Source organism: Dipodomys ordii, unplaced genomic scaffold (genome assembly GCF_000151885.1).
Source record: "Dipodomys ordii isolate 6190 unplaced genomic scaffold, Dord_2.0 Scaffold11, whole genome shotgun sequence".
Classification (NCBI taxonomy): Eukaryota; Metazoa; Chordata; class Mammalia; order Rodentia; family Heteromyidae; genus Dipodomys; species Dipodomys ordii.
Genome location: NW_012267227.1, coordinates 14,848,195 through 14,874,322, shown reverse-complemented (window position 1 = coordinate 14,874,322; position 26,128 = coordinate 14,848,195). Strand labels below are relative to the sequence as shown.

Genomic DNA, 26,128 nt, shown 5'->3' with positions numbered 1-26,128 from the left:
GGCCTGGACAGAGGATGTCAGCTAACTTGAAAGAAGAGGGAGGGTAGCAGGAGCGATGCAATCTTGTGTTAGTCATAACTCAAGAGCCCCAAGCCACATTAGCTCAAAAGACATTAAGCACATATCTCACTTAAGATTTTTTTTTGATGGATTCTTTTAATTGTAAAGATACTGTACAGAGGGGTTGGTTACACTTAAGATTTTAACTCTAGGATCCAGCCATCATTAGTGATCATTGGAAAAGCATCTGTGCTGTCACAGGGTTGTTCCAGAGCCAAAAGTTCCTATCGTCCAATAACCACTTACGATTGAGTCTTACTTGTGAGACCATGTCTCCAAATACTGGGTTATCTAAATGTAAGTTCTAATAAATGCTTAGTATCATGAATTCAATCCTGGGCACCAGTGGCTCACACCTGTAATCCTAGCTACTCAGGAGGCTAAGATCTGAGGATCAAGGTTCAAAGTCAGCCACAGCCAGACAGTCCTTGAGACTTAATCTCCATTTAATCACCAAAAAGAAAGAAGCTCAAGTAGTAGGGCGTTAGCCTTGAGCAAAAAAGCTCAGGGACTGTACCAAGACCTTGAGTTCAAGCCCCAGGACCAGTATTTAAAAAAAAAAAGCTACGTGTGGCACATGCCTTAATCCCAATTTAGGAGATGGAGGCAGGCAGGGTGCCAGCGGCTCATGCCTGTAATCCTAGCTACTCAGGAGGCTAAGATTTGAGGACCATAGTTCAAAGCCAGCCTGGGCAGGAAAGCCCATGAGACTCTTATTTCAAATTAACCGCTAGAAAACTAGAACTGCTAGAAGTGGTGCTGTGCTTCAAGCAGTGTAGCGCCTGCTTAAAGGAAAAAAAAAAAAAAAGGCCAGAGGGCTCAAGTGCTAGTGTGCCTGTTTAATAACATAAGACCTTGGGCACCATTCCCAGTACTGGGGAGAGGGAAGGGAAGGGAGGGATAGTGTTTTTGTTTTTCTGTTTTTCATCCTGGGGCTTGAACTCTGGGCCTGGGCACTGTCCCTGAGCTTCTTTTGCTCAAGTCTTGAGCCACAGCACCACTTCTGGCTTTTTCTGTTTATGTGGTACTAAGGAATTGAACCCAGGGCTTCATGCACACCAGGCAAGCACTCCACCACTAAGTTACACTCCCAGACCCTAGATTTTTTTTTTTTTTTTAAGAAAAAAGCTCTGCTTCCTTTGCCAAACACAGCAGTCCATTTTGGTTTTCCTTTCCAGGTGATCGTGTTGCCATTGAGCCTGGGTCTCCCCGAGAAAATGATTATTTCTGCAAGATCGGGCGGTATAATCTGACCCCATCCATTTTCTTTTGTGCCACTCCCCCTGACGATGGAAATCTGTCCCGATTCTACAAGCATAATGCTGACTTCTGCTACAAGTTAGTATTCACATTCCAGCTGCTGGGACCTCTCTCCTCTTGGTTGTTCTATGATGCTTCTATGTCCCAGTGATTTCATCATTTTCAGTTCATGCACATGAAGCACACCCTTAGTGGGCCCGCCCATCTTGGTGGCACAGAGGGAGGGTAGCCTGATGTGGCTAGATTGACTCAGTGGTAGATTTTAATCTAGAAGAATACAAAATTGGTGCCAAGATCTCTCATCCCCTCCAGCCATCCTAGAGAGAACGCATGGTTCCATTTTGGTTTCCACTATTGTCCCCAGAAAGTTGTAGTGTCCTGCCATGGTATGAGTCTTGGTGTGCTGAATCCACTCTTGCCTTTTCAGTGACTTTAAGGACATGATTGAACCTTCTTCTGCTGCAGTTTCACTTAATCACCAGGAGACTAAATTAGACAATTACTACAGACCTGCCTTTGTATAATACAATAGGTGCTTTGCATGCCGTATAATCACAAGGTGTACACTATTGTTGCAGTTTCATCCAAGGGCTAAAGGATCCAGACACAGAGCAGATCCAGGACAGGGGTCCACCTCTTATCTGAAATGGCCCTGGGCTGAGAAGCTGTGACTGAGAGATGCCACACAATGGAGCTCTGTGGTATTAGTGTGTGGCTCCCTGCTGACCTGACTCAAATTTTCCTTCCACCCCAACCTGGTCCCAGGGATGACTCTTAGCTGGTATGGGAGCCAGTCACAGGGGCAGTCTGATAACTTTTATGGGGTGCCCACTAGAAGTCTTGGAAATAATCAACAGACCAGAGACCTTGTGTGAGTTTAAGTCAACACCTGAGCCTGCTCTGGAGGAAAGCAGTTTTGTGGGCCAATTCCTCCTTCCAGTAGGTGGTTGCTGAATCAACCCATCTTTTTTGGAATCTGTCCAAGTCAAGATACAAACAATAAGCCAGGTGCTGGTGGCTTTGACAGTTAATCCTAGCTACTCAGGAAGGTGAGATCTGAGGACCCTAGTTCTAAGCCAGCCCAAGCATGAGATGCTTACCTCCAGTTAACCAACTTTAAAAAAAAAAAGCTGGAAATAGAGCTATGGCTCTACTAAGGGACAGTGCCCAGATCCTGAGTTGAAGTCACAAAGACACAGACATAAACTATTTTCATGGAAGGCAGAAGAACACAGTGGTAAAGTTCAAGGTCAATTATTCATCTCCATCACATACTGTGTATCCTTGAAGGAATGCCTTAAGTTTTGTGACTTCAGTATCCTTGCCTGTGAAGTGGACATAATATTGGCACCTCTGTCACAGAACAGCGGATGAGATTCAATAAGAAACGTGTACCAAGTACTCCATATGAAGCTGGCACAGACCTGGTGCGCATAGATAAATGGTGCCAAGCTGAGTCAGCCATGGTCTTGTCATCCAGCAATGGAGGTACAGATTAGATCTGAGAGGGAGGCCTGGCACTGGCAATTGAGATAGCTGTAGCTTGTGTGTAGGGATTGGTGTAGGGGTGTATACTGGTTGGCAGTGCTCTGGGAGAGCAGAGCACCCAAGGATCTCTGGGGGCTATGTAACCCTTGACCTTCCTCTCTGAGGATACTTTTTTTTTTTTTTTTGGTCCAGTCATGGGGCTTCAACTCTGGGCCTGGGCACTGTCCCTCAGCTGTTCAGCTCAAGGCTAGAGCTCTACCACTTGAGCCCAGCGCCACTTCTGGCTTTTTTTTTTTTCTTTTTGCTTATGTGGTGCTGAGGAATTGAACCCAGGGCCTCAGGTATGCAAGGCAAGCGCTCTACCACTGAGCCACCTTCCCAGCCCCCTCTGAGGATACTTCTTGCCCCTGAAACTCGTGTAGTCCTAGACCTTAGTTCTCTTCTGATACCTGTTTGTGAGGATGCATTCCTACATCACTACTACCTCTTTATTTTCCTACCCTCCTATCTTCTATCTTCCTGCTTCCTTCTCCTTGCTTCTTGGTCATTCTTTCCTCCTTTGTCTGTTTCCTGTGGCATATTATAAAAAACAACTTGTTTTGTTCTCTGGTGTTCATAACAAACATGAATGGTCAGGGATAGTCAGAAGCCTGGAACTCTCTCCTCTCCATTCTCTCTGAACCCCCACTGGACAATGGTGGAGAGAGAGGACCCAGGAATCTAACCCCTGACCAGTGACAGAGGAACCAGCTATAGAACTCCTGTTCATGTATCTGAGGGGATACTCAGCCTTCATCACCCTGCCATCTCCAATTCCACTTCTCTTTGATGTTCTTTTCCTTTGGGGGGGGGCAGGGGTTACTGGATTTTTTTTTGAAACATTTTTTTTTGTGAAAATACTGTACAGAGGGGTTAAAATTACATGGGCAAGATAATGAGTACATTGCTTATGTTACTGGATTTTTTTAAGGGAAAGGGTACTTGCTGTTCTTTGGGGAGGGGTACTGGTGTTTATACTCACTCAGTTCCTTGTACCTGCTAGACAGGCAGTTTACCACTTGTGCCAGGCCTGTTGTAATTCTAAGAGGTCAAAGGAAGGACAGAGAAGGAACCGGCTTAGAACCATTGGAGATCTGTGGGAATCCAGACGTGAAGTGGCAGGCTATTGTGTCTAGAGCATGTGGTATGTGTGGGGGGGGGGGGAGGAATCTTTAAAGAATGAGGGCAAGTTCATTATTTCATTTCCAGTTCTTTCCCCTTTCATGGAATTGATGCCTGTGGAGTCTACAGTGGGGGAGATGATGTAAGAAAACTTGAGGGACAAGGAAGAAGTGAGGCTGCTAACCACAGGCTTGGAATTTATTTAGTTGAGGATTGGAAACAGAGACAGGAGGACCACAAGACTTGGGGATGAGCATACGTATGCACGTGGCTAGCTACTGTGTATTTCTTTTGGGAATTTGAAGGTTTTTGTGTTGCATCACGTGTAGGCTTGGGGGGCACTCAGTAAATACTGGACAGCAAGGAACTAGCAGAAATGAGATACTATCCACAGAACCAAAAACCAGCTAATGTGGGGTCAGGCAGAAGATACAGAACTAGGACACCTTGGTTCAAGGCCTGGAACTAGCCTTCCAACCTTGGGCCACTCTTAATGTCATTGAGCTTCAGTTTCCTGTTCTGTAAGATAAAGGTAAAAATAAAACCTGTCTTGCCTGCCCAATACTGTTATACAGAGGATTAAATTAGATAATGGGTGAGTAAGTTCTCTAACCTCTAAAGCCTACTGCAAATGTTTACTGTCATCATCAGCGGGATTGAGGATGGGGTTGAGATGCCAGTGAACTCAGAAGTGAAAACCAAGAACCCTGTGGTGAAAGTGACACAGCACTGAATGAGCTAAGTGGAACAGGCTCTGTTCCCAGTTTAACCAGTCCTGGACAGCCAGGCCACTGCTGTCACCAGACGTGGCTCCTCTGAAACATAGAGTGGGGGACAAACAACAGATTGATGCCTGCTGTTACCTCACCATGCTTCTGACAGCAAATAAAATGTGTTCACTGAGAACTCTGAAGTGAGTCTCCAAAGAGAATCATTGCATGAGAGGAGTGTGGCCTGTGTTCTGGAAGCAGACGTATCTAGCTTCGAATTCAAAACCTGAATAGTTTTGAATCTTTGGGGCAAGTCCTTTATCCACAAAGCCTCAGTTTCCTCATCAGAAAAGTAGAAATAATGGTATCTATTATAGAAGTGTTCTGAGATGGATATGAGTGAATGTGTGTAAAGTGCTAAGCACATTGTCTTGCCATAAATAAATAATACTCAATGTTATTACTATTATGTAATAAGTATGTTATAATTATGTAATAATAATATGCTACAATAATTATGTAATAATTATGCTACAATAATATACTGTTGTTAGTGTAGGTAAGCCAGAGGATCTAACTGCATGTTGGGTAACTCTTTAGGCTCCCTGACAATGTCACCTTTGAGGAAGGGGCCCTGATTGAGCCCCTCTCCGTGGGGATCTATGCCTGCCGTCGAGGTGGAGTATCCCTGGGGAACAAGATCCTGGTGTGTGGAGCTGGTAAGAAATGGGGGACACTTGGTTATATGGTTGCGGTTTTACTGATTGGGAATGTGGAGACCCCTCTTCCATGTGACTCCCCCTCCAAATGCTAAGATCCTTTCCAGAATCTAACTCAATGATCAGCACTTTGCCGGTCAGATGATAGTACCAGCACTGCCGGCAGAAGGGATTCAGTTAGCTGCCTCCTCTGGGCCCTGGAGGCCTCAGATGAATGCCCGTGACACTGGACTATAGGAAGAGCTGATACTGAATAATCTACAAACATCTTTTTTTTTTTTTAATGTAGGGCCAATTGGACTGGTTAATCTGATTGTGGCCAAGGCAATGGGAGCAGCTCAAGTCCTGGTAACGGGTATGAAAGCTGGGTTTGTGGGTTTTTTTGTTTGTTTGCTTGCTTACTTGCTGCATAAAGTAGAATTCAGGGCAGGAGTGTGAGACCCATTGCTTTCATTATTAGTCTACTTTATGTTCCTATAACAAGATACCCAAGGGTGGGTACCTTGAAAGGGGTTTATTTAGCTCACTGTTTCAGAGGCTGAGAGACTGGGCAGCCCCATTGGTTTATCCTTTAGGGAAGGCCCTATGCAGCTGGCAGAAGCACATGCAGAAGGTATCATGTATCTGTTAACTGAACAACCCCTTTGTACAATTACTTTAATATTTGCCGGGTGCCAGTGGCTCACGCCTGTAATCCTAGACACTCAGGAGGCTAAGATCTGAGGATCATGGTTCAAAGGCAGCCCGGGCAGGAAAAATCTGTGAGACTTTTATTTCCACTAAACCACCAGAAAACCAGAAGTGGCGCTGTGGCTCAAGTGGTAGAGCGCTCGCCTTGAGCTGAAGAGCTGAGAGATAGTGCCCGGGCCCAGAGTTCAGGCCCCATGACCAACAACAACAACAATAACAACAAAAGAAAAATCACAAGTTAAGACAAGAAGCCAGAGAAACTCATCACTCTCACTCTCTGCAAGATCAGCATTAACCCTTTCATGGGCAGTAACCCTAATGAATCCAATTCTCTTGTATTGGGTCTTTAGGGGTTCCACCATTCTAACACTAGAGGCAAACCTCCAACACTTGCTTACCCTGTAAGGAACAAACCACAGGTACTTGTCAGGGCACTAGGTTCCTTAAGGAGTTCTACCTCTTCTCCTGGTTTCTAGGGTTGAAAAGTCCCCCCGGGGATGAGTAACTCAGGACTGAGGTTGTGAAGAGAGAGGTAGCAGCTGGGGAGAATAGGATATGGTCCTTCATGTGTGGACACACAGCCCTTGGACTGTTTGACTATTAGGAGGCAAACAAGGTTTGTGTGTGTGGTATGGTAGTGGTGGCATGCATCATAAATTCGTAAAAATGTAAGGGTGTATGCGCTGTGTCCGTATGTACTACAGGATCAAATATGTGTGGAAGTACTGTGTAGTTGTGAAGAGCTGTGGTGTTCACAGGGCCTTGTGCAGATGTAAAGGTGTGTGTGTGTGAGTGTGTTGTGAGGAGAGGACTTTGTGAAGCTGTGTGGCAGTGGGTGAGGGTGCAGAGTGCTTCGGGCTCAGCATCACCTCCAGTACAGCTTTGTTGCCATCAGATCATACACGTGTTTTTCCCTTATCAGTCATCCCCTTTCTCAGTTTAAAAGGAATTTTGGCTTACCTTTAGATATGAATGCCTCTCGGTTGAGTAAAGCCAAGGAAGTAGGAGCTGATTTCATTCTCCAGATCAACAAGGAGAGTCCTAAGGAAATTGCCAGTAAAGTGGAAAAACTTCTGGGGTCCAAGCCGGAAGTCACCATCGAGTGCACAGGGGCAGAGTCCTCCATCCAGACGGGGATCTATGTGAGTGGACTGCAGGCGCTGAGCTGGGGGGCGGCTTCAGGCAATAAAGAGAGCAGAAGTAAGGAGACTCATTTTCAAGCTTCTCCACTAATTTGCTGTGTGACACCTCCCTCCCCCAAGCAGTACTCTCCATAGTTTGTCTTCTTTTTCTTGGACAGTATTGAGGTTTGAACTCAAGGCCTCATGCCTGCCAGACAGTCAGTCTACAATTAGCCATACATCCTGCTCCCAAAATTTTGTGGGGTTTTTTTTTTCCCCCTCAGTCCTAGGCTTGAACTCAGGGCCTGAGCATTGTCCCTGAGCCTCTCTGTGTTCAAGACTAGCATTCTACCACTAGAGCCACAGCAACACTTCTGGCCTTTTCTGAGTAGTTTATTGGAGATAAAGAGTCACACAACTTTTCTGCCAGGGCTGGCTTCAAACTGCAATCATCAGATCTCAGCCTCCTGAATAGCTAGGATTAGAGTTGTGAGCCATTGGCACCCAGCTCAAAATTCTGGTTTGTTTTTTTTTTAATCTCTAATGTGGACATGGTAGCATTTGCTTTACTATTAGCAGGAGGAACAGAAGTCATACCTTAGTCCAGTGGGAAATTCCTGGATTATTTTACTGAGGAAAGTTGTAATGTGTGAGCCATTGCTATTGGGCAAAAGTCAATTCAGTTAATCACAAAGATGAAGTGATTTCTTGGGGTCAAAGTTGTCTCCTATTGTGCTGTCACCTAGAACTAGAAACGGATAAGCTGCCAATGCCTGATTTACTGTAAATCAGGGGTCCCACCCATCAGCAATTTATGGGAAATGGACAAGGAGTTGGGGTGGAGAGTTGCATCAACAGATCAAAGCACAAGGAAAAGAGGGAAAAGGATAATTTCTAGGTTCCCAGAACTACTGTATATTGTGAGGGACCTGTGTTCATTGCTTTCTATAGCACGATGTCTAATCTGCACAAGTCAGGTACCACACTGTTTTGTTTTGTTTTTTGGTCGATCATGGTACCTGAACTCTAGGCCTAGACACTGTCCCTGAGCTCTTCAGCTCAAGGCTAGTGCTCTACTACTTGAGCCACAGTACCACTTCCAGCTTTTGCTGCTTATGTGGTGCTGGGGAATCGAACCCAGGGCCTAATGCATGCAAGGCAAGCACTCTACCACTGAGCCACCTTCCCAGCCCCTCAGGCACCACATTGAGAGTTACATTGCTGACCTAGCTTCAAGCTCTATAAAGTCTTATAGTCATCAGCTATAGTCAATGCCTGAGCTTTTCACAATGCTCTCCCGTGGCTCCAGAAACAAAAGGAAGCAACTGTGATCACACGGAAAGAGCTGAGCTAAGGAAGGCAGCTGGCCAGGAACTGCCTGCCTCCCAGACTGCTTCCTCACAGGAGCACGGGCTTCCAGCCGGTCCACACATAGGACACTGCAGTGTGAAAAGTATTGATCAGGCTAACCCCTCTGGTGGTGGCACATCCTCGAGCCTGGTACAGCTGCCTAGTCCTCCTCCTATCAAGATTCCTGGTGGCTTTGGGAACACAGGGAGTAGCCCCAGGGACCAGCAGGTGTCACTTAGCCCTGTCCTGAGTTTCATCTGGAGTCAGCCAGCCCTTTGCTCTAATGTCATAGACCAGTTGCTGTGTGGGAAGGGGCAAGACGAAACCAAAAACTCAGAAGGGATGATGGGTCCATGCGTGATAGGTCTACTACACCTTAGGTACTTGCTGAATGCAAGTACTAGGTATTAGGCATCTTGAGGGCAATAGCAGCAGGGATCGTTTATCGACTGTCTGAAGCGGATGGCAGGTCAGTGGTTGCCCAGTACAGAGGCACACTGGGACAGCTGAGGGACTTAGGGCACATCTTTCTTTGCTCGTCTGCTCTGACATGAGTGCCTTTGGGAACAGATGTTTCTTCCAGTTGTTGATGGTAGAAGTCCAGTGGCAGGCCACTGGACCAATCTGAGATGGGCAGGGAGAGGAATGAGAGCCAGGGGCTTCAGCAGCTTGAAATGGCATCTCTCCTGAGTAGCAAGTGGAGCCTTCAGCAGCACATACACACATATCTGAGCATCTTGTTTCTGCCCCATGCTCAATGGATGCTGTTTGTGAGATGCTCCTCGGCATAGAGGATTGATCACCTCCTTGGTGTACTAGTCACACTCACAGTGGTCAGATAGTCTTGAGCAATGCTGGGCATGTGGTCAAAAGCTGTTAAAACTCCTGGCAGTTTGGCATGGCTGACTGTGGGTGAGTCACGAGTTTTCTATGCACTAGGCTGATAGACAGGTTCATGCCTGTCATCATTGCTACTCAGAGCTGAGATCTGAGGATTGTGGTTCAAAGCCAGACTAGGCATGGAAGTCTTTGAGACTCTTATCTCCAATTAGCCATCAATAAACCTGAAATAGAGCTGTGATTCAAGTGGCAAAGTATCAACCTTGAGCAAAAAAGCCTGTTAAACCCCTAGTACCAGTACAAAAAAAAGTTTTCTTTAGCTCAACTCACAACTTTGACCCTTCTCTCCCATTTACCCAAAAGGACAGCAATATCTGTGACTGCACATCAGCAAAAATAAAACAGCCAAACTCCGAGTCCAACTACTATGACTGTTACACACCACAGACTAGCCTAGAGGCAATCCCCGGGTCCCGCAGCTCAACAGCGGGAGTCACCCCTACTTGGCTCTAGACCTAGGCTCTGCCTCTGGCTCCTAGCACTGCAAAACCCTCTCCATACGTCATTGAGAATGGGTCTGTGTCACTTATCTTTTTTATAGCTCTACCCTTTTTTCCCCTAGTCCTAGTGCTTGAACTCAGGGCCTGGGCACTGTCTTTGGCTCAAGACTAGCACTCTAGGGCTGGGAAGGTGGGCATGAGGCCCTGGGTTCGATTCCTCAGCACCAAATACACAGAAAAGGCCATAAGTGGTGCTATGGCTCAAGTGGTAGAGTGCTAGCCTTGAGCTGAAGAGCTGAGGGACAGTGCCCAGTCCCAGAGTTCAGGCCCCACAACCGGACCCTAAAAAAAAATAAAAAATAAGACTAGCACTCTACCACTCGAACCTCAGCACCACTTTTAGCTTTTTTTTTTTCTCCTTCCTTGGTACTGAGGAATCGAACCCAGGGCTTCATGCATGCTAGACAAGCACTCTACCACTGAGCCATCTTTCCAGCCAGCTCTACTCTTTTGGTTGTTGGTCGTGGGGCTTGAAGGCAGGGCCAGGGCGATTTTGCATTCGAGGCTAGCCCTCTACCACTTTGAGCCACTGAGCCACTTCTGGATTTCTGGTGGTTAATTGAGGGACTTTCCTGCCTAGGCTGGTTTGGAACTGCAATCCTCAGATCTCAGCCTTCTGAGTAGCTAGGATTACAGACATGAGCCACAGTGCCCAGCCAGGAAGTTATTTTTACAACTACAGAATTCCAGGAGCCCAGCTGTTTGGGTGCAGTTTTTTCCCTGCTGGTGAGCTCAGAAGGTGGCTGTTGAAGTCGTGCCAGGATATGGAAGTGGCTTATGTCAATATCTACTATTGAGGTTATTTACTTATTTATTTTTGTGGTACTAATGTTTTAAATTCAAGGCCTCAGGCTTGCTAGGCAGGTACTCATCTTTTGAGCCATACCTCCAGCCCTGTGGTACTGAATTTTTAAGGCTCTGAAAGATGTACCTGGTTCTTCTCCATTGGTCAAATATGTTGTTTCAGGACCTACAAAGCTGATGTTTACTATGTTGCTCTGACAAGTTTGATAGGCATGTTGAAGATTTCAGGAATAGAATGAGAATCAACCCCTCTCAAACTTTTTGCACGCACGCCAGATGCAGGCAGAAGACATCTGTGTGACATTGCAGGTCTCAGTGAAAATCTATGTTTTCTTTTCAACTGGGTCTTCTTGCTTTTATGATTCTTCTGCAGGCCACTATCTCTGGTGGAACCCTGGTGCTTGTGGGAATGGGTGCTGAGATGGTGTCTGTACCCCTAGTGCATGCAGCCGCCCGGGAGGTGGACATCAAGGGTGTATTTCGATACTGCAACACGTGAGTATGCTGTGGGTGAGCCGGGGTGGCCAGCCGCCAGTCAGTTCAGGGCAGGCCCACCCAGCCTCTGAGACTATGAGTCTCTGCCTGTTTATTCATGAGGGGCACTCCCTGGCCACACTGACAGCCATGTGATATGATAGTGCTCCAAAGAGAGAACATGTACTTCTTTCCCTGATGGAGAGACAGGGAGGGGAAATTTGAGGCATGCACTACTGGCTGTTTGCTGCTGTTACCCAGGTCCCCTCCACTGGTGGCTCACACCTGTAATCTTAGCTACTCAGAAGGCTGAGATCTGAGGATCACAGTTCAAAGTCAGCCTAGACAGAAAAGTCTGTGAGACACTTATCTCCAAATAAGTGCCAAAAAGCCAGTAGTGAAGCTGTGGCTCAACTAGTAAAGTACTAGCCTTGAGGTCAAGCCCCAGGGCTAGCTAAATAAATTCAATTTAAAATTTAAAGAAGAGCGCTGTGAAGGTGGCTCAGTAGTAGAGCGCTTGCCTTGCTTGCATGCATGAGGCCCTGGGTTCCATTCCTCAGCACCACATAATCAGAAAAAAGCCAGAAGTGGAACTGTGACTCAAGTGGTAGAGCGTGCTCGCCTTGAACTGAAGAGCTGAGGGACAGCGTCCAGGCCCAGAGTTCATGCTCACAACCAACAAAAAATAAAAAATAAATAAATAAAATAATAATAATAAAGGAGAAGGAGGACAAGCCCAAGAAATCAAGTCCGTTGGCTCACACTTGTGAATCCCAGGTTCCATTTTGGAGAACAGAGTCTTATTTATCCCACCCACATCCTATACACTACTTTTTTATCTTCTAGAGCCCTCGATCTGGGACATCTTTCCCAGCTTAAGGGTCTGTAAGTCCAGTTCCTCAATAGAGCATCTGTTTTCTAGTAAACTTTGCCAAGCTGAGCTGCTAGTGGATGTGACTGGATTATCCTAACTGCCTTTTTCACAGAGGCTTCTGTAGGATACACTGTATATCTTCATGCCAATGCAATCCTATGCTTCATGATAAACCTTGTAAAATGAAGGGATGGGGTATGGGCCACGGGACAATTAGAAATGGTTCCTACACCTGCGAGCGATTAGGTGCTTTCCTCAAGCAACAGTCTATAAAATTTGCCTTAGAGAAGCACAGTGCTAGAAATCAATGTGGTCAAGGTGTTTTGGTGCTCGGTACTTTCCGGGGACCTGTCTCTTCCTGAAGTTTCAGTATAATGCTTGTGATCTCTTCCAGGTGGCCAATGGCAATTTCAATGCTTGCATCCAAGACTATAAACGTGAAGCCCTTAGTCACACATAGGTTTCCTCTGGAGAAAGCCATGGAGGCCTTTGAAACATCCAAACAGGGAGTAGGGCTGAAAGTCATGATCAAGTGTGACCCTAATGACCAGGATCCCTGATGTGAACTGGGCGGTACCCTCTTCCTACCCTTTCAGCATCTCAGGGCTAACTAGCTGAGCAGGGTGGGCCTCGTGACAAACTTTTTTTTTCTGAATGACAAGAATAATTAATGTAATTCATTAAGCACAGAGCCTTACAGAGGAGTTAGTGTGCCTTGAAAATGCAAATAGGTAGCGTTTGGAGACCTTGTACCCAGAATGACCTGCTTGTGCTAAGCCAAGTCCTGCACACAGAGCAATGTCTGGCAGCCGAGGGTTAGGAGCTGCCCTTCTTCTCTTCTTTGGGTGGGGACAGAAATTCTGCCCTTGTGTTTCTGGTACCACGGGGACTGCCAGGGAATGGGCAGCCCTGAGGCTGAATGCCTTGCAAAGTGTCTAACCATCTTTCTCCCACCCCCCACTCTACCTGAAGCATGGCCTCTATTGCTAGTCAACCTGGAGACCTTCAATGCTTCCTGACTAGCCCAAAAGAGCTTGGTCAACTACCTGAGGATTTTATATCCCCACCCTAACCCCTCCTAGGCTCCCTCAGTTATTAGACAATTCTATTCAATTCTGGTCATTGTAAGTGGAAGAAAAATGGTCCCTCTGATCACTGCAGTTGAGGCTCTTGGTATCTTCCTGTCTTTTGGAAGGGTATCTCTAAACTTACCCTATTTTAATCTTGGGTTGTTACTTTTTTCCTGTATAACATTTTAAAAGGCCAATCACACCCTTGGTGATTTTTGAGATTAATAATCAAGAATGAGGATATAGTAGCTGTGATGGAACTTGGCTACAGCCTTTAATTCCTTACTTCAGATGTGGGCAGAGGGTTTATATGGGGAAACAGCATGGCCAGTGCCTAAAATTCATCAAACTGCTTTGGGCAATAAATTCTCTGCTTCTGGTATCTGACTACAGCTGTTGTTTGTGTCCGTTTGTGGAGGAGTGGACTTAGGTTATCTGCCTCACAGAAGGAAGAATCCCAGGACTTTACCGAGTATACATTGTGCACTAAATAGGATTTTCATTAACTGCTGGAAATCTACACAAATCATTCAATCCACACAGCAAGCCAAACTCATTATGATAGTTTGCAGGTAACAAAGTAATTTGATCAAGGCCATACACTGCTTTTCTCTCACCCCTGGAAGGATAGGGTCAGGAGACGTCTGTCTCTGCACACTCTCAGTAGCCATGTAGCCCAGCCCACCTGGTCCTTCCTTCTCTTAGTTCTATTTAGTTAGGACCACACTTGGCACCTGCTTCTCTTCAATCCCCTTCCACAGCCAAGGTTCCTTTAGCAGTTAAGAGGCCTGGTCTTCAAAGCCAAGATCCTGATAACTTCCATTTTCTAGTCCCAGATGCCAGTGTGTGACTATGAAGAGTGAATGGGCAGATCAAAAGTAGTTCAGAGCTAGGAATAGTGGTCACACCTGTAACTCCAGCACTTGAAGGGCTTAGGCAGGAGAACGACAAGTTTGAGGACATCCTGGACTTCATGGCAAGACCCTGTCTCAAAAACACACCAAACAGCCGGGCGCTGGTGGCTCACACCTCTAATGCTAGCTACTCGGGAGGCTGAGACCTGAGGATCCCAGTTCGAAGCCAGCCCAGGCATTCCCTACCACCACCTCCACAAGGTGCTCAATCAGTGTTGACTGACTCAGTGAATCAGTCCCGGAACAAGAATATGAATTCCCCGCGAGTTCCCCAACCTTGGGAGGCCTGGCAGCCTCTGTGTGCTCTGTCACCAGGCACTGGTTCACTTTCTGTCAACACTGAGGACCCCACCCAGCCGGCACTCCCAGCACTGAATCGAGTGGGGGTGTAAGGGTGGAGAGCAGGGAAGGACCCTACATGCAACCTTGAAGGTGAAAAGGGGAGGATGACCTCATGCTCCCCCCTGCGCCCCCCCTCGCCCCCATCCCAAGAAGGAAGGAGTGCACTGACTCCAGCAACAGCTCCCACCCTGTGGTCATGGCAAATGCTGGTGTGAGATCATTTCTGGACACACTCCCTGAATCTGAGCCATCGTTCCTCTTTTCTCTCGGCTCCCTGTTTTACATAAAGGGAGCCTTATTGAAGCCAGAGGTCGGGCTCAGGATCAGGGAGATGCCAGGATGAGTGGAGTATTTGCCCTTCTCCAGAACTGACGCAGGCTCATGGTATCAGTAGGTCCAGTACAGAGGCCAAACAACAGGCAACGCCTGCCCAGTTCTGAACATCAGGCTGGGGACTGAAGCTGGGTGAGGTGCCGTTACAGGTTACAGATGGTGACTGATATGTACTCTGGGTGACAGGTCTACAGCATCTCCATCTTCCTTACTACATACTGCAAACCATTCAAATAGGATGGAGAAGGGGCAGCAATAGTGCAGTGGCTTGGCCAAGGAGCTCATGGCTCATGGGAAGCACTTTCCAGACATCAGTAGATGGTCTCTGACACCGTAGCATCCAACCCTGGCTTACCTATGGCCTGAAAGCCCTGGCTAAGTCAGATACTCTGCTCCTTCCCTGGGCACCTAAAAGTGGGTACAGGTATGAGGATATGTTACCTCCAAGAGATTATTCAATGCATCAAGGAGGAGCTGGTTGAAGGCTGTGTCCTCAAGAGCGCAGCCTCTGAGAGGTAGCAAGTTTTGTCTCCATCACCCAGAGGGCCTGGGGAGTGAGGAGGCCTTAGGACTGACTGACAGGGGCATTCTCAAGTTCCACTTCTAGTCTTGTCTCCGTGGCTAGAGTGAAGGGTGGGGGGAGGGCTGCCTGGGAAAACACTCGCATCCTGGGTATCACCTTGTCCTGCCTCTTGGCTTCAGGCTCCTAGGTGTGTTGTCTTAAGGGTCTACACAGCCCAGATGTAGGCTCTGGCAGGTCAGACTCATTGCTGACTTCACTATTGTGGCAACTAACTGGCCTTCTTGTGCTCCATAATAGAAGCCTGGTAGGGGCAGAGGGTAGGAAAAAGGTGGGCCTTCAGATAGGTGGGTTTGTACTGGGCCTGTCACCTCTGAGGCATGATGGAGGAACAGATCCCTCACGCCAGCCCACGCTGGCCCGACAGGCTGCTAGCTGCTTAGTCCTTCCAGTGCCTACGGCCTTTCCCATAGGCCTCTTCACAACTCCTTCCTGGTTACAATCCCAAGGCACTTCACATCAGCTGTTTACTGTGCCCTCGTCACCAGGAGATACCATAATCCCTTTTCACGCAAGTTGGTGCATTGTAAGAAAATAAAGGCAGAAAAATAAAAAAGAGAAAGTCAGTATAATCCATTTGCTAAAGATGTTAAGCTATTGAGGTGCCAGGCATGAATCACAGGAAGAAAGATGCCGGAGTACTCTCTTCCAGCTTTTCCCTTGACAATCTCTTTACATGTAAAACATGTACGTATATTCATAAGTATAATGACAGCATTTACTTTTTTCCATTTTCACTTATAACTTAAAAAAAACACGGATTAAATAATTCTCATCATTATATCCACCAGATTAACAATGATGTCTTTATATCATACACTAATCAATTTTCCCTAATTATCTTAGGTCCCACTTTGGCTTAAATGTCATCATTCTAACAAACAGATATAAACACACACAAATACACACGCACACATACACACATACATACATACACACCTATACATTGTGTTACTGGGGATTGAATGGAGGGCCTCACACTTGCTAGTTAAGTTTTCTATCATTTGGGCCACTACACCAGCCCTTTTATTTACTTGTTTATTTTGCTGTTTTCTAACTTTGCCCTGGGTGGACTTGGATTCGCAAGCCTCCTGTCATTGCCTCTTGAGTGACAGAACTCAGACATGTGCTTGTTACATTTTAGAATGAAAATAACTGGGTTGGAGACTACATATCTCTCTGTACCTTCCTTCCCCTTCCTTCTCTTTCCTTCCCTTCTTTGCTAGGGATGGAACCTAGGACCTTTGTGCATGTTAGGCAAACACTCTACCACTGAGCCACACCTCAAGCCTCGAGTAGACCTGACAAACAAGAAATTAAAGTACTGAGGCTGGGAAAGTGGCTCAGTGGTAGAGTGCTTTGCCTTGCGTGCATGAGGCCCTGGGTTCAATTCCTCAGCACCACATAAGCAGAAAAAGCCGGAAGTGGTACTATGTCTCAAGTGGTAGTGTGCTAGAGCTAGCTGAAGAGCTGAAGACAATGCCCAGACCCAGAGTTCAGGCCCTACGACTGACCAAATTAAAAAGAAATTAGAGTATTGACACTGAGAACAATGAACTCTGGAGATACCCTACCCAGGCCATGTACATGTGGAAGAACTTGGATCTAAGGGAGTACTCAAGGGCTGCTGAGGATAGAACCCCAGTGGTTGTAGAGGGTTCCTTTGTAGCTCTGGACTGTCTTAAGTTGGTATAAATCTGGATGGCTTAGAATGAGTTGGATGAGGTATTAATGCAAATCTTGGATCCTCAGGTCCCAAGAAGCTTGGCAATTTATAGGACCCTTGAGGGACTCAGATTCAAATACAATTGTCGCTTTACTATTTTATTTTCGTACCACATATAATATATATTTAATGACATGGTTACCTATCTTAACAATGTAGATTTTTCAAGATTTGCTCTCAGAATCCCCAAAGTGAATCATTTCCCTTGTCACCCACTACGTGATGGAATGGGATGGGGCTACCAACAAACAGTACTTATCAGGGACTAATTTGGAAGAATTTCTTGGAAGAACTGTTATCAGTAATTGGGAAGTCAACAGGTTATCAGACAGAAAGTGAAAGAGGAAGGTGGATGAGGAAAAAGCTGAGCAACAAAGAACCACTAATCCAAGAGGAATGTGACTCAGCACTGGCCTCTAGGCTTTCAAAGAAGCAAAGGAACAGACAAGCTACAGCCAGACCCCCGCCCACTCGGCCATCCCTAACCTTACCACACCCTAACTTCCACACCTAGACACCCAACTAAACCAGGATGCCAGAAAGCTTTGTTTTTCCCCAAGCAGAGGTTGGCTGCCATTGACTTACATCTTCTCATGGGGCAACATGGGGAACATGGGGAAAAGACGCCCATGTACTAACTTGGAAGAGAAGGTCAGGAAAGAAGCCAGTGGATGTCTTGGGTTCTAGAATGAAGAATTCAATTACTTGATTGACTCAAAACCTTGACCAACTCAAGTGACTTCTTCAAAGGCTTGAGTTTCCCCATCCTTTTTGTTTATAGTGCCAGTACTTGAAATCAGGGCCTGGCAGACCTTCTCCCTGAGTTGTTTTCTGATGTTGTTGATGATGATGATGCTTGTTTTGTGCCTGTTCTGGGGGCTTGAACTCAGGGCCTGGGTATTGACCCTTAGCTAACACTGGGCCACTGGAGCCACAGTTCTACTTCTGATATTTTGGTGGCTGAGATTAAACAATCAATCAATCAATGTTTCACAGACTTTCTTGCCCGGCCTAGCTTTGAACCAGGCTTTTCAGCTCTTACCCTGCTGAGTACTGGCTGGAATTGCAGGCAAGAGCCAGCAGTGAGCGCCTGCATTTCCTCATCTCTTCAATGGGAGAAATCACACCTACCTCAGGGTCACCACAGGGACCGACGGAGCCATCCGGAAGTTCTGGGCAGGATGAATGGGTGCTCGCAACAGACCCTCTCTCTTCGGCTCTTACACGAGCAGTGTGGCCCATTCCTCTAGTTCCGAGGCCTCACTCTGCAAAGGTGCCTGCCACCTTTGGAAATGGGCAGCGGGCACGAAGGCCAACATGGCTGGCGGGAAAAGAACGACGCAGCACAAAAACAGATCTCCTTCCGGGTCAGGCCACAGGCGCGCTGGGCCTTTAACGCATGCGCCGCCCGCGACGAGGTGAAATGCCCGCCTCTCCACGGTGGGTGCCAATCAGAAGGAAACTTCTGCACCCGCCCTAATAGGGAAGGGAACCAATCGTAGAGCATCCATGACCATGACTCGACCAATCAAATCAACGATGGGCGGGGAGGGGGTGGAGAGACTGACCCATATATTTGGTAGACCCAAGCAATCATTGTAGACACTCAGTCCTGGGACCCTTCTCTTCTGAGAAGCTAGGACACTCTCAAATAAACTTGCTCCATCTGTTTTAAACGTGTGTGTGTGTGTGTGTTTAAAGTGTCTTTAGATGCCAGTTCTAGGACATGAACTCAGGGCCTGGGCATTATCCTTTAGCTTGTTTCTAGTTCAGGCTAGTGCCTTATCACTTGAGCCATTTAATTTGTGTAAATTCTTGCATAGTCTGTGATGAACCTCACTGAAACCACTCTGGGCATTATTGCCACCTATCAACAGAATACTACACTGCAATGAAAAAGAAGGGAACCATCCTAGCAGCTACCTGCAAAGACCAGGTGTCTTAAATCCTTTAATCATTGACTTATTGCTACTCCACTTTATAGCAGAAAAAAAAAAGATGAAACAATCCCAGTTTCACACCTACACCCCACACACATACACATATTTGAGAGTGTGTGGAAAACATTCTGTCTCCAGGGATGGATGTCAAATTGTGAGAAGGTAATTGTAGAAGAAAAGATTTGAGCCAGGTGCATGGTGGCTCACACCTGTAATCCTAGCTACTCAGGAGGCTGAGATCTAAGAATCACAGTTAGCCTGGGCAGAAAAGTCAGTGAGAGTCTTATCTCTAATAAACTACATTAAAAAAAGCTACTTAGTGATGCTGTGGCTCAAGTGGTAGAGTGCTAGCCTTGAGCATAAAGAGGTTCAGGGACAGTGTTCAGGCTCTGAGTTCAAGCCCCAGGACTGGCAAAAAAAGAAAAAGTCACAGTTTCAATGGTGGTTCTCAGGCTCAAAAGCAGAAAAACAGAAGCAATGACACAGGTTCCCACAGCTGAGTACCTCTTCTTCACAGGCCTTTGGCTGTAGCCATGAGGAGGTGCTGAATGAGGAAGGAACTGCACACTCATGTCCCCGCCCCAGCCGAGCCTCTGAACCCCAGACAGGATGAGCTGTGAAATCACAGAGCCATGGAAGCACAGTAAACACACCCGGCAAAGGCTGCTTCCAAGAAGTCAGCTACTTTCTCTCGCTCTTGGTCTTTTAAGCCAATGATCCTTTATTTGCTGAGCAGCAAGTGATTTCCACAACAGGGAAGTCCTTGTCACCTCCTTTTAGATGAGTGCATCTGTGGTTTTGGTCTTCGTCAGATCTTCTGGAGTCTCTGTACCACTTGGGTAACACCTCCCAGCCCTTTTTACTTTTAGTTGTTTTTCTAAAAGTAGTAGTCTGCTATGGCCAGCCTCAGATTACAATCCTTCTATTTATGTCTCTATCACGGCTGGGATTACAGGCTGGACCACTGTGTTGTGGCAGAGGTTAGCCCTCTGCCACTTGAGCCATAGCTCCACTTCCTGCTCTTTTGGTAGTTAATTGGAGAGAAGAGTCTCAAGGACTTTCTTGCCCTGAGTTGGCTTTGGACCTCAATCCTTAGATCTCAGCTTCCTGAGTAGCTAGGATTGCAGACATGAGACAAGCCACTTCTGGATTCTATTACTGAACCAAGTCAATGATCCTTTTATTTTCTGAGGAATTCATTATGCCTATGATTACAATGTCTGTATTTTCATCCCTGCTTGGAGATGGTGTTTTGCTGTTTTTGTTTTTGTTTTTTTCCTTTGAATAGCTATGAGTTTTACCTCTGGGTTCTTCATGAATTTTCCAGTTGCAACTTTACCTCTTCTCAAAAGGAATAAATCAAAGCAAGGAGTCAGTGGCTCATACCTATAATCCTAGGTACTCTGGAGACTGAGGTCTGAGGATTGTAGCTCAAAGCCAGCCTAGGCAGGAAAGTCCATGAAATTCTTATCTCCAATTAACCACCAGAAAACCAGAAGTGGTGCTGTGGCTCAAGTGGTAGACCACTAGTCTTGAGCTGAAGAGCTGAGGGACAGTGCCTAGGCCCAAGGTTCAAACCCTATGACCAACAAAAAAAAAAGGAATAAATCAAAAAAGCCTGCAATTTCAACTATGAAATGTTGAGAAAGTAACAACCTTATGTAAATAAATATTGAGCTTAAGCTTTAGAAAAAGAAATGGCAAATCTTCCAAAAAAGTGAAGGGGGAATAAACTTTATACCAAGATATAACTGTGATAATATAAATAACTTTGCATTCAAGAAAGGTTATCCATATGCAATGTAACCATCCAAAGATAGCCTATTAAAAAACAGATAGGAGCCAGGTGCCAGTGGCTCACAGCTGTAATCCTAGCTACTCAGGAGACTGAGATCTGAGGATCACAGTTCAAAGTCAGCCTGGGCAGGAAAGTCTGGGAGACTCTTATCTCCAATAAACCACCAGGAAACTGGAAGTGGTTCTGTGGCTCAAGTGGTAGAATGCTACCCTTGAGCTGAAGAGCTGAGAGACAGCACCCAGGTGCAGAGTTCAAGCCCCACAACTGACAAAAAAAAAAAAAAAAGAGGATGGAGGAAACAGAAACAGAGGAAAAGAAACTGGAAAAGAAATATATGGTTATGAAATTCAGAAGGCCTGCAGAATCATTCAATATTTATTTTACAAGAATTCATTGCTGAGATATATTTTTGTGTGTGTATGTTTGTTTGCCTGTCCCAGGGCTTGAACTCAGGGTATGGGCACTGTTCTAAGCTTCTTTTGCTCAAGGCTAGCATTCTATCACTTGAACCACAGTGCCACTTCTGGCTTTTTCTGTTTACGTGGTACTGAGGAATCAAACCCAGGGCTTCATGCATGCTAGGCAAGCACTCTACCACTAAGCCACATTCCCAGGCCCTGCTGAGACATTTTCTATGCAGTCCAGATTAGCCTCAAACTCATGATGCTTCTATCTTAGCCTCCCAAGTGCTGAAATGATCAATGTGCACCACCATATCTGGCTAGTACATTGACTCTACCACTTGAGTTATATACTTGTCTTTATACTGACTTAAAATTTTTTAATTTTTTCATAAAGGTGATGCACAGAGGGGTTACAGTTGCATAAGTTAGGTAAAGAGTACATGTCTTTTTGGTCAATGTTATGCATTAACTTTTTTTTTTTTGGTCATGGGGCTTGAGCTCTGGGCCTTAGCACTGTCCCTCAGCTCTTCAGCTCAAGGCTAGCGTTCTACCACTTGAGCCACAGCGCCACTTCCGGCTTTTTTCTGCTTATGTGGTGTTAAGGAATCGAACCCAGGGCATCATGCATGCAAGGCAAGGGCTTTACCACTGATCCACCTTCCCAGCCCATGCATTGACTTTTGATGGCTGTTTTTCAAACCTGTCTCTACTGTATTGGGAGAATTCTGCACCTTTTCTGAGAGGGAGGGTAGGATGATCACCAGCAACCTAGAAAGTACTGAGTAGCAGCCTCTCCCCTCCCCCACTCCCATCAACTTTACATCTTCCTCCTTGGGCTTGCCTGTGTTCACTTCCTCCTTTTGCTTTCCTTTCCCTCCTTCTATGTGGTTCCTGTGGAGGACTTAGTTGTCTTTGTCCTTTTACATTCGCTCAGAAGAAAACATGACTTCAACTTCGTAGCTTTCAAAGCCAAAAAGTTAGCTTCAAAGCTGGTTTTCTTTTATTTATTGTTTACTTATTTATTTCATGTAACAGGATTCTATATCCCAGGCTAGTTTCAAGTTCTGTTCCTTCTACCTCGACTTCCTGAGTGCTGGGAATACAGGCATGAAACTCCATGCTTGACTTTTAAAACTGGTTCCTTTATCAGAAGAAGTTTTTACATATAGATAGATAGATAACTGGACTTAGGTACTCTACTATTAATTTCCTTTTAGGGCTCTGTGTGTGCTAGGCAAATGCTTTACCACTGAACTACCAACTAGCCAATGCTAGTACTGATTTCTATTAACAATTGAGTTGTCTTTTTGTTTGTTTGTTTATGTGGTATTGAGGATTTGAACCCAGGGCCTTATGCGTGCTAGACAAATACTCTAAGCCACATTCCCAGCCTTGAGTTGTCTTTTAATATTGCTCTAGAGAAACATGGATTTCAGATTTCCTCCAATAACTTCATCCACATGTTGGTATTTATTTCTGCCAGATCTTCCTATCCATTCTTTTAGTTGTTTTCATGATAGTGAATCCTACCACTAGTTAACTGCCCTCGGGGTCATTAAGTATGCCATCAGCAAGCCTTTCAGATAATTTTTCTGTTTATGTTCTAATGTTCTTTTGAGACTTCCATTCCTTCTCTGTATGTGTGTGTGTGTGTGTGCGCATGCACGTGCGCACCTGCACTGGGAATTGAACTCAGGGCCTAGACACTGTCCCTGAGCCTCTTTTTGCTCAAAGATAGTGCTCTACCACTTTGAGCCACCACACCACTTCATTTTTTTCTGGGTAGTTTATTGGAGATAAGACTCTCATGAACTTTCCAGGCTGGCTTTGGACTGCAATCCTCAGATCTCAGCCTCCTGAGGAGCTAGGATTACAGGCGTGAGCCACCAGCACCCAGCTAAGATTATGATTCTTTTCTTTAAAGCTGCTCTCATTTTCTGAGGCTGGAGAAATTATTTCTAGGAACATCGTATGCCAGCATTTTTTTTTGTCAGCTGTGGGGGTTGAATTCATTGCCTGAGTTCTATCCTCCAGCCTCTTGTGCTCAAGGCTAACACTCTTATCACTTGAGCCACAAAACCACTTCTGTTTTTGTTGTTGTTGTTGTTCTTGTTTTTGTTTTTTGCCAGTCCTGGGGCTTGAACTCAGGGCCTGGGCACTGTCCCTGAGCTTCTTTTGCTCAAGGCTAGCACTCTGCCACTTGAGCCACAGGACCACTTCTAGCTTTTTCTCTTTATGTGGTACTGAGAAATCAAACCCATGCATGCTAGGCAAACAGTCTACCACTGAGCCACATTCCCAGTGTTTTTAGTGGTTTATTGGAGATAAGAGTCTCGCAGGGACTTTTCTGCCCTGACTGCTAAGAACTACAATCCTCCGATCTCAGCCTCTTTAGTAGCTAGGATTATAGGCTCGAGCCACCAGCACCCAACTTCCAGCATCTTAAGAGATCTCTTTCTCTCCCTTCCAACCCCTCACCAAGTCCTATACTCATGTTCATATGATCCTTCTTGATTGTATCTCTGCATTGGTGTCTCGGAGTTGGCAGGTAGAGCTGCAGGAGAAGTCATAGGGGATCATATTTCTTTCTGAGTTTTACAAACACTGTATCATCTTACCCTCACGGGGGAGGAAATTGAGACCCAGAACAGTAATGGAACCTGGATAAAGGTAACTGGCGTGGTATGATTGGAGCCCCAGCTTGGTGGCCCCAAAGGCCATTTCCTCAACCACAATGACTTTGTACTTTCTTCATGATATTCTTAGTCCAGTCATTGCCCTTGAATCTTGTTGTTTTCTTTGACTAGTTGCTAGATTCCTGGGGATTGGTTTTTTTGTTTTGTTTTGTTTTTGGGTGGGTACTGATCCTGAACTCTTTGCTCAAGGCTAGGGCTCTACCACTTGATTGGCAACTCCACTTCTGGCTTTTTGGTGGTTAATTGGAGAGAAGAGTCTCATAGTCTCTTTCCTGCCCGAGCTGGTGTCAAACCCGTGATCCTAAGGCCTCAACCTCCTAAGAACTTGGTTTACAGATGTGAGTCCCTGTGCTCTGCCCTCATATTACTATAGTGTTGTCAGAGAAGGATCTCCAATATCTTGGGAAGCAGAGACATTTGGCATCTGAATAAAGCTAATGCAGAGAGGAGCCAGGCTCAGAGAGATTGAGATAGCCTGAAACTCCTCCTATTACAACTTCTACCAAACTGGAGAACCCCACCCCCCACCTTCCACCCCCAGCCCTGTCATCTATCCCTTAGCTATATACCAAAGAGAAATGAGCACATTTGGTCCACCAAAAGGTAGGTACAAGAATCTCATAGCAGTTTATTCACAGCAAAACAAACCCAAACAACACAAAAGCCCATCAACAGAAGAATGGGGGCAGCAACAGAATACTACTCAGCAATAAAAAGAAACAAACTACTGACTGACAGACAGAACAGCATGAATGAGTCTAAAAGGCACTGTGGTGAATGAAATGGGCTGGGCTTATAGGAATACATTCAGTATGATCCAAACTTGAGCGACAGAAATCATATTAGTAGTTGCATCCAAGCGTTGGGGTAAGAAGGACTGGAGGGGAATGCAAGGAAAGTTTCTGGGGTGATGGGACTCTTGAACTATTGTATTTCTAAACCTGAATGATGAAAAACCTTTATATGATTACTTTAAGATTTGTATACCTCCATCTGGGTTCTGTGGAGCATCCCTATAATTTCAGCTACTTGGGAGGCAGAGATAGGAGGATCATGGTTCAAGGCCCAGAACAAATCATTTATTGAGACCTTATGGCAAAGAATAAGCTGGTGGTTTACATGTGTAATTCAGTTACTCAGAGGTAGAAGAATTGTGGTTCTGAAAGCTTTTGAAATCCTTTTCCAAAATATAACCTTTTGAAATCCTTTTCTGAAATATAATAACTAAAAGCAAAATAAGTTCAGGAGGGAGGGGCACGGTTGGCATGAAGCCCTGAGCTCAAAACCCCAGTATTGGCAAAAGAAAGTCTGTATACCTTACTATAAGCAAAGCCCAGCTTTGTAGGGGCTGGGGGAGGGTAAAAAGGTAAAGAAGAAAAAGGACAAATCTTAATGCTGGTGGAGCTAACATGTCAGGTTAGCTTCTAGGTAAGGTGATCAAGTGCCCTGATCTGCCTGAGAATGAGAGACTTCCGGTGCTAACTATGTCCAGGGCAATCCTGGACAGTCAGTTATCTAGTTCCCCTGGAAGTTGGGAACTGAAAGAGAGCTCTGGACATCTGGTAGACTGGCTGCTCCAAGCAGTTTGGAGAGAGGCCTGCCCAGAGTGGTTAGAACAGCAGACACCCTGGCCAACAGCAGGAACATTAGGGCTTGGAAAGGCATCTTTCTTCTCTGGGGTCTCCTAAGACTCTTCCAAGGGGCAGGAAGCGGGAGTCAGGCTGCTTTTCTTTGGAGCAGGAGGAGGAAAGGCCCAGAGGTGGTTGGGTTGTCCAGATTTCTAGCATTATGGTGCTTGAGCTGGGCTTGGAGATTCTCTCGCTGAGATATCCTCACTTCTCCTTTTATTTCAAAGGCTTCTGGCGAAGCCAGTTGCAAACAATGTTGTAGGAACAAAATGGAGGAGTTCTCCGAAGTGACCAGTTTGGACCTTTTCACAGTTGAGACTGTGAGCAACAGTGGAGACAGCAGAGCTGTCCCTTCCCCACATTGTTTATGACAACTTGCAGGGCTTGAGCGAGGACAAGGGTAGCGGAGACTTTCTCTAGCTTCCCAGAGCACTGGATGGGTAGGCAAAGACAAGCATTCTGGCTGAGGCAAATGCTCACAGAGATATCACCAGCAGGTCAGGATTTTTTTTTTTTGGGGGGGGGAAGCCCAGGCTGGTCTCCAACTCAAGACCCTCTTGCTTCAGCCTTCCAAGGGCTGAGATTA

At 45.9% G+C, this 26,128-nt stretch overlaps 1 protein-coding gene across 1 annotated transcript in view; it reads left to right on the top strand.

Moving 5' to 3' along the window:
• Sord (sorbitol dehydrogenase) overlaps nucleotides 1-13,568 on the top strand; it is a 32,583-nt gene extending 19,015 nt beyond the window's left edge. Inside the window, exons 4-9 of the mRNA XM_013010248.1 lie at nucleotides 1,239-1,398; nucleotides 5,280-5,398; nucleotides 5,688-5,753; nucleotides 7,055-7,230; nucleotides 11,137-11,258; nucleotides 12,506-13,568. Of these exons, the coding sequence (XP_012865702.1) occupies nucleotides 1,239-1,398; nucleotides 5,280-5,398; nucleotides 5,688-5,753; nucleotides 7,055-7,230; nucleotides 11,137-11,258; nucleotides 12,506-12,671 (809 nt within the window). The 3' untranslated portion in view covers nucleotides 12,672-13,568. The remainder of the gene's footprint in view (nucleotides 1-1,238; nucleotides 1,399-5,279; nucleotides 5,399-5,687; nucleotides 5,754-7,054; nucleotides 7,231-11,136; nucleotides 11,259-12,505) is intronic.
• The last annotated feature ends 12,560 nt before the right edge of the window (nucleotides 13,569-26,128 follow it).